Source organism: Pleurodeles waltl, chromosome 3_1 (assembly GCF_031143425.1).
Source record: "Pleurodeles waltl isolate 20211129_DDA chromosome 3_1, aPleWal1.hap1.20221129, whole genome shotgun sequence".
Classification (NCBI taxonomy): domain Eukaryota; kingdom Metazoa; phylum Chordata; class Amphibia; order Caudata; family Salamandridae; genus Pleurodeles; species Pleurodeles waltl.
Genome location: NC_090440.1, coordinates 4,336,335 through 4,348,421, shown reverse-complemented (window position 1 = coordinate 4,348,421; position 12,087 = coordinate 4,336,335). Strand labels below are relative to the sequence as shown.

The window sequence follows — 12,087 nt, the reverse complement described above, 5'->3', positions numbered from 1 at the left end:
ATCTGGGAGAGCTCGAGGGTTGACCTGGGAGTACTCGAGGGTTGATCTGGAAGAACTCAAAGGTTGATCTGAGAGAACTGGAGTGTTGAACTGGGGGAACTCGAAGACTGATCTGGGAGAACTTGAGGGTTGAACTGGGAGAACTTGAGGATTGATCTGGGAGAACCTGAGGGTTAGCGTGTTGAGGGAGAGACATTTAAGGGCGGGTTGCTGTTATCTTCTGCAATAGTTAAGTATGTTCCAGCTAAGTGGGAAATGGGTGGCAGTCATGGATAATAGGTAACTGGGAAGTCAAGGATTTGGATGAGCGATTCTGGGAGTTGATGTCATCCTTAGCAGTGTGTATTGAGACATTTTTGGACATGATGTTTTGGGGTTGGAAACAGGATTCTTGATCAAATTTGTTAAAAAGATGGGGGAGAGCTGAGAGAGAAAGTGAGATCTGAGCTTAAATTCAAGAAACTTCATGAGATAGGTCAGAAGCTAAATGGATGAGGAAAATGTTTTTGCTTCATAAAGAAGGGGATCTGTCTTGTCAATGAGGGAATTCTGCTCTTTACGTTTTCATTGTTGAAGACTGAGATTAATAACTTTCAGCTGAAGTGTGTTGGGGGAGTTTTTAAGCTCCTCTAATGGGGAGTGGTGAGTGAAGAACAGAAGAGCCATGTTTAGGTATGCTTTACGACCACAGTGGTATTGGTCAGCGAAGAGTGTTTCCAGCAGTACTCACCTGACTTTATGTTCGAAGTTCTTAGAAGGATTCTTGGAGAGATTGGGAGGCGAAATTATTTTGTGTGGGTTAGGACAGGGTCCGTATAGTTTGTTGAAGAGGTGAGAGTAAGTGAATTGTGCCGTGTTAGAAAGTCTCAGGTGGAAAGAGGGATATAGCTGAAGAGGGATATAGCAAAAGAGGGATATAACTAAAGAGGGATTTAGCTAGAGCGGGATATAGCTGAAGAGGGATATAGCTGAGGAGGGATATAGTTAAAGAGGGATATAGCTGAAGAGGGATATAGCGAAAGTTGGATTTAGCTGAAGAGGGATTTAGCTGAAGTGGGTTGGATAATATCTGGTGGTGTCACATGAATGGGGTTAACCTCAACCCTATATATATTTCATTCTTCTGAGTTAATTCAAATCGATTTAGGAGGCCTTCTGTTTTGAAACAGGAGGGGTGCAATTGAAGGATATGTAAAATTTGAGGTTTTATGGGCTAATCAAAATTCAGGCACATAATTCAGGCGCATGGGGGTTCTTTGTAGAAAAGCGGACCTCCTGCAATGACCAGGGATCTTCAAAATTTAAATATATGGCTAGTCAGAGTTTCTGCACATAATTCAAGCACATGTAAGATCTTTGCAGAAAAGTAGTCCTGTTGCAGTAGCCATGTCTATTAAGATTCAAGAAATGCTCCACATGGACTCTGTTCCTAGGCTGGGGAAGGGAGTACTCCTTCTGATTCCATGGCATTCCCTAATTCTGGAAACTCAAGCTTTCTGGGGAGTGGGTCCTCTTTATATGAACTTTCCTTATTCTGGAAGCCTCAAGATGACGGGTCAGCCATTCTCCAGGCAGCAGGACTCTTGCTAGGCTTGTTGAGCGAATCAGCTTTTTCTTTCCGTGGATTTCCCTTTCCAGAAAGCCCAAGATGTCCCCAGGATATTTCAGTTAACAAGAGGCAGCCTGTGGGGGATGGGGTGGCACACCACCAGCTCCACCAGATGACACAGCACCCTGTGCAGGGGGTTCTCTGGCGTAGACAGGGCCCCAGTACACGCCAAAGAAGACGCAGCAATCCAGTTCACCAGGACAGTTGTGGATCGTGTCAGTGGAGCCCCAGCTGGGGAGCAACCTCCAATAAGCTGATGACCCAGTGGTACTCTTAGTAGACCCCAGGGATGCCATTGAACGTTCAACAGCCCGATTTTACCAAGAGGCTTGAGGCAGTGCAGAGCCGGACCCGACAGCTGGCCAATGAGAGAGTAAATTTGAGTTCCAGGTCTCCCAGCTGACCTTTGCTGACCAGGATCTTTACTCCAGGAGTTGGATCACTGTACGTGAAGCAACCGGAAGAGTGGGGGGCATCTGGGAGAGCGAGGTGGAGGCTTGAGGAAAGGAACCGCACCACCGGTGATCCCCAGCCAAGAGAGATCTTTGAATAGCGCCTAGTTGTCTGCCATCCTTCCCCAATGCAGCTATTATGTAGAAACAGGCATAACTGCTTTAGGGATTGTGCAGAAGACTTTGTATACTAATCCATGCATTTTACATCATAAATCAAGAGGTCGGACTTTTTAACAACAATGTTGAAAATAGTATTTAAGTCTGATGCAAAGGCATCACAGAGGGGAGAGAACATCTTCAGCTCGTCTAGGGAGCTCTGGTCTCCTTAAACCCTGCACAGATTCATGTAGAAGGCCATCCCTGCCGCGACCAGTGCTATCTGCAAATTCACAGAATGCAGAACAGAGCGCAGCACCAGATTAGAATAGACATCTTGTCCCATCTTGTCCCAGAGGGGTGTCTGTGTGTGTCACAGGAGAGAGAACATCCCCAGCACCAGATTAGGAGACTTCTTGTACCATCTTGTCCCAGAGGGGTGTGTGTCACAGGGGAGAGAACATCCCCAGCACCAGATTAGAAGACATCTTGTCCCATCTTGCCCCAGAGACCGTGTGTCACAGGGGAGAGAACATCCCCAGCACCAGATTAGAAGACATCTTGTCCCATCTTGTCCCAGAGGTGTGTGTGTGTCACAGGGGAGAGAACATCCCCAGCACCAGATTAGAAGACATCTTGTCCCATCTTGTCCCAGAGGGGTATCTGTGTGTGTCACAGGAGAGAGAACATCCCCAGCACCAGATTAGGAAACTTCTTGTACCATCTTGTCCCAGAGAGGTGTGTGTCACAGGGGAGAGAACATCCCCAGCACCAGATTAGAAGACATCTTGTCCCATCTTGTCCCAGAGGGGTGTCTGTGTGTGTCACAGGAGAGAGAACATCCCTAGCACCAGATTAGGAGACTTCTTGTCCCATCTTGTCCCAGAAGGGTGTGTGTCACAGGGGAGAGAACATCTCCAGCACCAGATTAGAATAGACATCTTGTCCCAGAGGGGGGTGTCACAGGAGAAAGAACATCCCCAGCACCAGATTAGGAGACATCTTTTCCCATCTTGTCCCAGAGAGGTGTGTGTCACAGGGGAGAGAACATCTCCAGCACCAGATTAGAAGACACCTTGTCCCATTTTGTCCCAAAGGGGTGTGTGTCACAGGGGAGAGAACATCCCCAGCACCAGATTAGAAGACACCTTGTCCCATCTTGTCCCAGAGGGGTGTGTGTCACAGGGGAGAGAACATCTCCAGCACCAGATTAGAAGACATTTTGTCCCATCTTGTCCCAGAGGGGTGTGTGTCACAGGGGAGAGAACATCTCCAGCACCAGATTAGAAGACATCTGGTCCCAGAGGGGCGTGTGTCACAGGGGAGAGAACATCTCCAGCACCAGATTAGAATAGACATTTTGTCCCAGAGGGGGGTGTCACATGAGAAAGAACATCCCCAGCACCAGATTAGGAGACATCTTTTCCCATTTTGTCCCAGAGAGGTTTGTGTCACAGGGCAGAGAACATCTCCAGCACCAGATTAGAAGACACCTTGTCCCATCTTGTCCCAGAGGGGTGTGTGTCACAGGGGAGAGAACATCCCCAGCACCAGATTAGAAGACATTTTGTCCCAGAAGGGCGTCTGTCAAAGGGGAGAGAACATCTCCAGCACCAGATTAGAATAGACATCTTGTCCCAGAGGGGGGTGTCACAGGAGAAAGAACATCCCCAGCACCAGATTAGAAGACATCTTGTCCCATCTTGTCCCAGAGGCGTGTGTGTGTGTCACAGGGGAGAGAACATCTCCAGCACCAGATTAGAATAGACATCTTGTCCCAGAGGGGGGTGTCACAGGAGAAAGAACATCCCCAGCACCAGATTAGGAGACATCTTTTCCCATCTTGTCCCAGAGAGGTGTGTGTCACAGAGGAGAGAACATCTCCAGCACCAGATTAGAAGACACCTTGTCCCATCTTGTCCCAAAGGGGTGTGTGTCACAGGGGAGAGAACATCCCCAGCACCAGATTAGAAGACACCTTGTCCCATCTTGTCCCAGAGAGAGCCACAGGGGAGAGAACATCTCCAGCACCAGATTAGAAGACATCTTGTCCCAGAGGGGTGTGTGTCACAGGGGAGAGAACATCCCCAGCACCAGATTAGAAGACATCTGGTCCCAGAGGGGCGTGTGTCACAGGGGAGTGAACATCTCCAGCACCAGATTAGAATAGACATCTTGTCCCAGAGGGGGGTGTCACAGGAGAAAGAACATCCCCAGCACCAGATTAGGAGACATCTTTTCCCATTTTGTCCCAGAGAGGTGTGTGTCACAGGGCAGATAACATATCCAGCACCAGATTAGAAGACACCTTGTCCCATCTTGTCCCAGAGGGGTGTGTGTCACAGGGGAGAGAACATCCCCAGCACCAGATTAGAAGACATTTTGTCCCAGAAGGGCGTCTGTCAAAGGGGAGAGAACATCTCCAGCACCAGATTAGAATAGACATCTTGTCCCAGAGGGGGGTGTCACAGGAGAAAGAACATCCCCACCACCAGATTAGAAGACATCTTGTCCCATCTTGTCCCAGAGGTGTGTGTGTGTGTCACAGGGGAGAGAACATCTCCAGCACCAGATTAGAATAGACATCTTGTCCCAGAGGGGGGTGTCACAGGAGAAAGAACATCCCCAGCACCAGATTAGGAGACATCTTTTCCCATCTTGTCCCAGAGGGGTGTGTGTCACAGGGGAGAGAACATCTCCAGCACCAGATTAGAAGACACCTTGTTCCATTTTGTCCCAAAGGGGTGTGTGTCACAGGGGAGAGAACATCCCCAGCACCAGATTAGAATAGACATCTTGTCCCAGAGGGGGGTGTCACAGGAGAAAGAACATCCCCAGCACCAGATTAGGAGACATCTTTTCCCATCTTGTCCCAGAGAGAGCCACAGGGGAGAGAACATCTCCAGCACCAGATTAGAAGACATCTTGTCCCAGAGGGGTGTGTGTCACAGGGGAGAGAACATCCCCAGCACCAGATTAGAAGACATCTGGTCCCAGAGGGGCGTGTGTCACAGGGGAGTGAACATCTCCAGCACCAGATTAGAATAGACATCTTGTCCCAGAGGGGGGTGTCACAGGAGAAAGAACATCCCCAGCACCAGATTAGGAGACATCTTTTCCCATTTTGTCCCAGAGAGGTGTGTGTCACAGGGCAGATAACATATCCAGCACCAGATTAGAAGACACCTTGTCCCATCTTGTCCCAGAGGGGTGTGTGTCACAGGGGAGAGAACATCCCCAGCACCAGATTAGAAGACATTTTGTCCCAGAAGGGCGTCTGTCAAAGGGGAGAGAACATCTCCAGCACCAGATTAGAATAGACATCTTGTCCCAGAGGGGGGTGTCACAGGAGAAAGAACATCCCCACCACCAGATTAGAAGACATCTTGTCCCATCTTGTCCCAGAGGTGTGTGTGTGTGTCACAGGGGAGAGAACATCTCCAGCACCAGATTAGAATAGACATCTTGTCCCAGAGGGGGGTGTCACAGGAGAAAGAACATCCCCAGCACCAGATTAGGAGACATCTTTTCCCATCTTGTCCCAGAGGGGTGTGTGTCACAGGGGAGAGAACATCTCCAGCACCAGATTAGAAGACACCTTGTCCCATTTTGTCCCAAAGGGGTGTGTGTCACAGGGGAGAGAACATCCCCAGCACCAGATTAGAATAGACATCTTGTCCCAGAGGGGGGTGTCACAGGAGAAAGAACATCCCCAGCACCAGATTAGGAGACATCTTTTCCCATCTTGTCCCAGAGGGGTGTGTGTCACAGGGGAGAGAATATCTCCAGCACCAGATTAGAATAGACATCCTGTCCCAGAGCGGGGTGTCACAGGAGAAAGAACATCCCCAGCACCAGATTAGAAGACATCTTGTCCCATCTTGTCCCAGAGGCGTGTGTGTGTGTCACAGGGGAGAGAACATCCCCAGCACCAGATTAGAAGACATCTTGTCCCAGAGGGGTGCGTGTCACAGGGGAGAGAACATTTCTGGCACCAGATTAGAATGGACATCTTGTCCCATCTTGTCCCAGAGGTATGTGTGTTACAGGCATTTAGGAAACTCCTACAGACACCCTGGTGCTGAAATAGGTTCGGTGGGAAGGGGGCGGTTGCCATAGAGATTGAATCCATGAATGCTTGGATTGAATGGATATCAATCAATCAACCGATCAATCAATCAGTCGATCAGTCAGGATATGTGTAGAGCGCTATGTGTTACCTGTGAGGGTATCCAGGTACTGATACCGTCTGAGATGTGGCATTTAGTTTAGTCTGGACATATCCATCTGGCCATTATGTTTATTTTTATTACAACTCCTATTGATACAATCGGCCCTAGAATAGGAAATTAACTATCAATAAAGCCGTTTTAACTTGCAATGTGGATTTCCTGTGTTCATCTCTGCGGGACAAGTGCTCCAGGGCCAACCTTTAATTATAATCAATCAATCAGTCAGGAATTTGTACAGCGTGCTGATCGCCCGCCAGGGTATCCAGGCACTAGTTTCTAATCCTGTAGTCGTGCAGGACTGGACGTTACCCAGTGTGCACCGTCCCATAGGTCATGGGAGGGACGTAGATTACAGTCCGGCTAGCTCAACGTGGCGAGTTGGTCCAAACCTGCGCCTGCCAAAGGGTTTTGTTGGGGCCACATGTATGAAGATCCGGTTTTGCCACTCGCAAATTACGAGTGGCAAAACCGGATGTACAACAGTGTCAATCACACTGTTTGTGATTCGCAATGGGGTCGCAAATGACCTACCTTATGAATATTCATGAGGTAGGTCCCAATTTGCGACCCCATTGGTAATGGTGGCACTCGCAGGGTTGATGGCCTGTGAGGTCAGCAGACCACCATGTCTGTGACTGCTTTTAAATAAAGCAGTATTTTTTTTTTTTTATGTAGCCCGTTTACGTTAAAGGAAAATGGAATGCATTTCGAAAAAAAAAATGAAAAGTTTTCTTTTCATTTTTTCAGCGCAGACAGTGAGTGGTCCTTGGGACCACTGTCTGCTCTGCAAAAATGTTTTCGCATGAATTCACAAAGGGGAAGGGGTCCCAGGGAGACTCCTTCCCTTTTGCAAATGTGTTAGCACCAATTTGAGACTGGTGCTAACTGCGATTGTTTTGTGACCGCATTCGCAGTCACAAAACAATCAAACATCGGACTGCGATTCGCAAACCCTTTTTGCGATTCGGTAAATAGATTACCGAATCGCAAAGTAGGGTCTATACATACCAAAATGTTTTTTTCCTGTTGCAAACAACCGATTCTGCGAATCGGGCCGTTTGCGACAGGAAAAATGGTACGTGCATCTGGCCCTTGGTGCCTAGAAGCCGAGGCGTATTTGCGGTGGAACTAGATGTGGTTTCTTTGCCAGAGAAGGAACGGATCCGTGCCAGTCACAGTACTTCTGCATCGTGGGTATCCTTTAATTAATACCTCGACCCCCCACCCATCCGCCCCCCCATTGGAGGCTTGGATCATGACCGGAGACAGTGAGAAGAAAATTCCTTGAAATTGCTCCATTACCCTCAAGCCTTCTGAGACGCTACAGACCCACCTGGCTGGGGATAATGTTTGCAATTTAAGACATTTTTTCTTTGTTTTCTGTTGGGCTCTCCTATTTCGAGAAACAAACACAGCAAGATGTGTTACATGAGAAAGTGTTTCCATGTATGGCTCGACACCTGGGAGTGAGTCTAAGGTTTCTCATCCGGTGAGGCTCTCGTGCTGGAGAGGGGTCGGGCAGGTAGGTACCAGTGTTTCACTGTTCTGTGGCTCTGAAATCCTGCCTTCCCTGCTTGATCTAAGACCCTCTCCCTCCCCTTCTTGTAGGCCTCTGCTCTGCTGCCAGCAGCTGCATCCTCTGCGGTGATCGGGGAGAAGACCATACCGCCGGAGGTGGCCCCAGGTATGATGCATCCTCCCCCCTCTCAAATATTAGTTCATGCCGACTGAGAGTGTGAGTGACTGTGTGATAGAAATCAGAATCAGACGTGTGAGCGCCTGAAGCCCATCTCTCAGTGATATCCAGCCACAGTTACAGAGACTGAGAGCACAAATACTGCACCACCCATGATCCCATATCCTGTCTGCTCCTGACATGTACAAACTGCACTGTGAGGGTGCCTTGCGTAAACTGCACTGTGAGGATGTCCTGGGTAAACTGCACTATGAGGGTGTCCTGCGTAAACCGCACTGTGAGGGTGTCCTGCGTAAACTGCACTGTGAGGGTGTCCTGCGTAAACCGCACTGTGAGGGTGTCCTGCGTAAACTGCACTATGAGGGTGTCCTGCTTAAACCGCACTGTGAGGATGTCCTGCGTAAACTGCACTGTGAGGGTGTCCTGCGTAAACTGCACTATGAGGGTGTCCTGCGTAAACCGCACTGTGAGGATGTCCTGCGTAAACTGCACTATGAGGGTGTCCTGCTTAAACCGCACTGTGAGGATGTCCTGCGTAAACTGCACTGTGAGGGTGTCCTGCTTAAACCGCACTGTGAGGATGTCCTCTGTAAACTGCACTGTGAGGGTGTCCTGCTTAAACCGCACTGTGAGGGTGTCCTGTGTAAACTGCACTGTGAGGGTGTCCTGCTTAAACTGCACTGTGAGGGTGTCCTGCGTAAACTGCGCTGTGAGGGTGTCCTGCGTAAACTGCACTGTGAGGGTGCCCTGTGTAAGCTGCGCTGTGAGGGTGTCCTGTGTAAACTGCACTATGAGGGTGTCCTGCGTAAACTGCACTGTGAGGGTGTCCTGCATAAACTGCACTGTGAAGGTGCCCTGTGTAAGCTGCACTGTGAGGGTGTCCTGCGTAAACTGCACTGTGAGGGTGTCCTGTGTAAACTACACTTGACGGTGTCCTGCGTAAACTGCGCTGTGAGGGTGCCCTGTGTAAGCTGCACTATGAGGGTGTCCTGTGTAAACTGCACTGTGAGGGTGTCCTGCGTAAACTGCACTGTGAGGGTGCCCTGTGTAAACTGCACTTGACGGTGTCCTGCGTAAACTGCACTTTGAGGGTGTCCTGCATAAACTGCACTATGAGGGTGTCCTGCGTAAACTGCACTGTGAGGGTGTCCTGCGTAAACTGCACTATGAGGGTGCCCTGCGTAAACTGCACTGTGAGGGTGTCCTGCGTAAACTGCACTATGAGGGTGTCCTGCGTAAACTGCACTGTGAGGGTGCCCTGTGTAAGCTGCGCTGTGAGGGTGTCCTGTGTAAACTGCACTATGAGGGTGTCCTGCGTAAACTGCACTGTGAGGGTGTCCTGCATAAACTGCACTGTGAGGGTGCCCTGTGTAAGCTGCACTGTGAGGGTGTCCTGTGTAAACTGCACTGTGAGGGTGTCCTGCGTAAACTACACTTGACGGTGTCCTGCGTAAACTGCACTGTGAGGGTGCCCTGTGTAAGCTGCACTGTGAGGGTGTCCTGCGCAAACTGCACTATGAGGGTGTCCTGCGTAAACTGCACTGTGAGGGTGTCCTGCTTAAACAGCACTGTGAGGATGTCCTGTGTAAACTGCACTGTGAGGGTGTCCTGCGTAAACTGCACTGTTTGAAAGTCCTTGTGCAGGTTGCACTGTGAGAGTGTTCTGTGTAAAGCGTACTGTTAGACTGTCCCTGCACGGACTGCACTGTGAGAGCACCCTGTGCAAACTGCACTGTTAGGCTCCCACTGTGCAGGCTGCACTGTGACAGTGAACTATACAAACTGCACTGTTAGACTGCCACTGTGCAGGCTGCACTGTTAGAGTGACCTATACAAATTGCACTGTTAGAATGCCCCTGTGCAGGCTTCACTGTGAGAGTGTACTAGACAAACAGCACTATTAGAATGCCCCTGTGCAGACTGCACTGTTAGAATGTCCCTGGGTGGGCTGCACAGTGAGAGTGTAGTACACAAACAACACCATTAGAATGCCCCTGTGCAGGCTGCACCGTGAGAGTGTAGTATACAAACTGCACTGTTAGAATGCCCCTTTGCAGACTGCACTGTTAGAGTGCCCCTGTTCACGCTGCACTGTGAGGGTGAAGTATACAAACTGCACTGTTAGAATGCCCCTGTGCAGACTGCACTGTTAGAATGCCCCTGTTTACTCTGCACCGTGAGAGTGTAGTATACAAACTGCACTGTTAGAATGCCCCTGTTTACGCTACACCGTCAGAGTGTAGTATACAAACTGCACTGTTAGAATGCCCCTCTGCAGACTGCACTTTGAGAGTGCAGTATACAAACTGCACTGTTAGAATGCTAGAGTCCTTCCCATGTACAGATTGCACTGTGAGAGTGAGTCACTTGCATTAGTGCCTAGATGGCCAGTGGCAAATGAACTTGCATTGGATTTTGCTGCTGGCCTCTGTGTGATACCCTGAGAGCCCCTGAATGCCCTCCCCACGACCCTATTTGTAACTACACATGCAAATGTATTCAACATTTAGAAGCAATAACACAATCCCCCTTGAGGTATGGGTTCTATTAGTTTTCAGGTGAATCCCTGCCCCACCCTCCTTCGTGTAATGTGTTCAGGGTTATTCCTGATTCACTGGGGGATGCATCCAGGGAATGCAAACTATAAGGCCATACTCAAGAATTGTCTCTTTTGAATGGGAGGAGCCAAGATGGCGACTGCAACATTCGTGTTTCCGTGAGCTCCGCTCGCGGCCCGCAAAAATACTGTCTAACCGACCCAACAAGTGGAGGGGACCCTTCCGGCCGCCTCCATGACTGAAGGGGGAGTCTCCGATTCTAAAGAAGAACCCCGTGCCTGCTGCTTCAGAGACAACAAGCATGGCGAGGTGAACGGAGCGAAGGGCCGGAGGCCACGTGACGAGGTGCAGCTGCTGTGGGGCCGTGAGGTGGCAGGAGAGCCTAGCAGCGGTGATCGTGAGTGGAGGCAGCCCATCGGCAACTTGTGTGGCTCACAGGAGACTACTGGACGCACCTTCCACCTGCAACTCTCTGGGCCACTCACTCCGCCTCAATCGGTGGGAGAAGGACTGGGGTTCTTGGAGAGGGCGAGGTCCAACAGGAGCTGGAGGCGAGCAGAAAAAGCAGCCCGCAGCAAACACCAGCAGCAGATTGAGGGACTACCTGGTCAACAGGGAAAGGAGGGGCAAGGGGACTGACTGTTGGACCATGTTGCTGCTGGAGCCACGGTTGTCCTGGGCGGGGGCACTTAGGGGGTCATTCTGACCTTGGCGGTCCATGACCACCATGGCGGAGTGCGGCGGAAGCACCGCCAACAGGCTGGCGGTGCTTCCTGGGCGATTCTGACCGCGGCGGTAAAGCCGCGGTCGGAAAAGGGAAGCCGGCGGTTTCCCGCCGGTTTCCCGCTGGCCCAGGGAACCCGCCATGGTGGCGCTGCTTGCAGCACCGCCATGGGGATTCCGACCGCCTTCCCGCCAGCCTGTTTCTGGCGGTGTCCACCGCCAGAACCAGGATGGCGGGAACGGGTGCCGTGGGGCCCCTGGGGGCCCCTGCACTGCCCATGCCACTGGCATGGGCAGTGCAGGGGCCCCCTAACAGGGCCCCACTAAGATTTTCACTGTCTGCTTAGCAGACAGTGATAATCGCGACGGGTGCCACTGCACCCGTCGCACCCCTTCAACTCCGCCGGCTCCATTCCGAGCCGGCTTCATTGTTGAAGGGGCTGTCCCGCTGGGCCGGGCGGCGGTCTTCTGGCGGTCTCCCGCCGGCCGCGCGGGAAAGCCGGTATGGCCGCCGCGGTCTTTTGACCGCGGTGCGGTCTTTCGGCGGGAACCGCTTGGCGGGCGGCGACCGCCGCGGTCAGAATAACCGCCGACCGCCGCGGTCAGAATGACCGCCGACCGCCGCGGTCAGAATGACCGCCTTAGACTGCTCTAAGAAGCAAAGGGATGGCCCAAAAAGCCAGCTGGAATGGGCACAGAGGGTCTCTGCGGGTGAGGA

General features: G+C 51.0%; 1 protein-coding gene across 2 annotated transcripts in view; it reads left to right on the top strand.

Annotated features, from left to right (window-relative positions):
• Positions 1–12,087, top strand: part of AGBL2 (AGBL carboxypeptidase 2) — a 466,988-nt gene that overhangs the window by 305,490 nt on the left and 149,411 nt on the right. For both annotated transcript variants that reach the window (XM_069221603.1, XM_069221604.1), the window contains exon 17: positions 8,001–8,076. In XM_069221603.1, the coding sequence (XP_069077704.1) occupies positions 8,001–8,076 (76 nt within the window). The remainder of the gene's footprint in view (positions 1–8,000; positions 8,077–12,087) is intronic.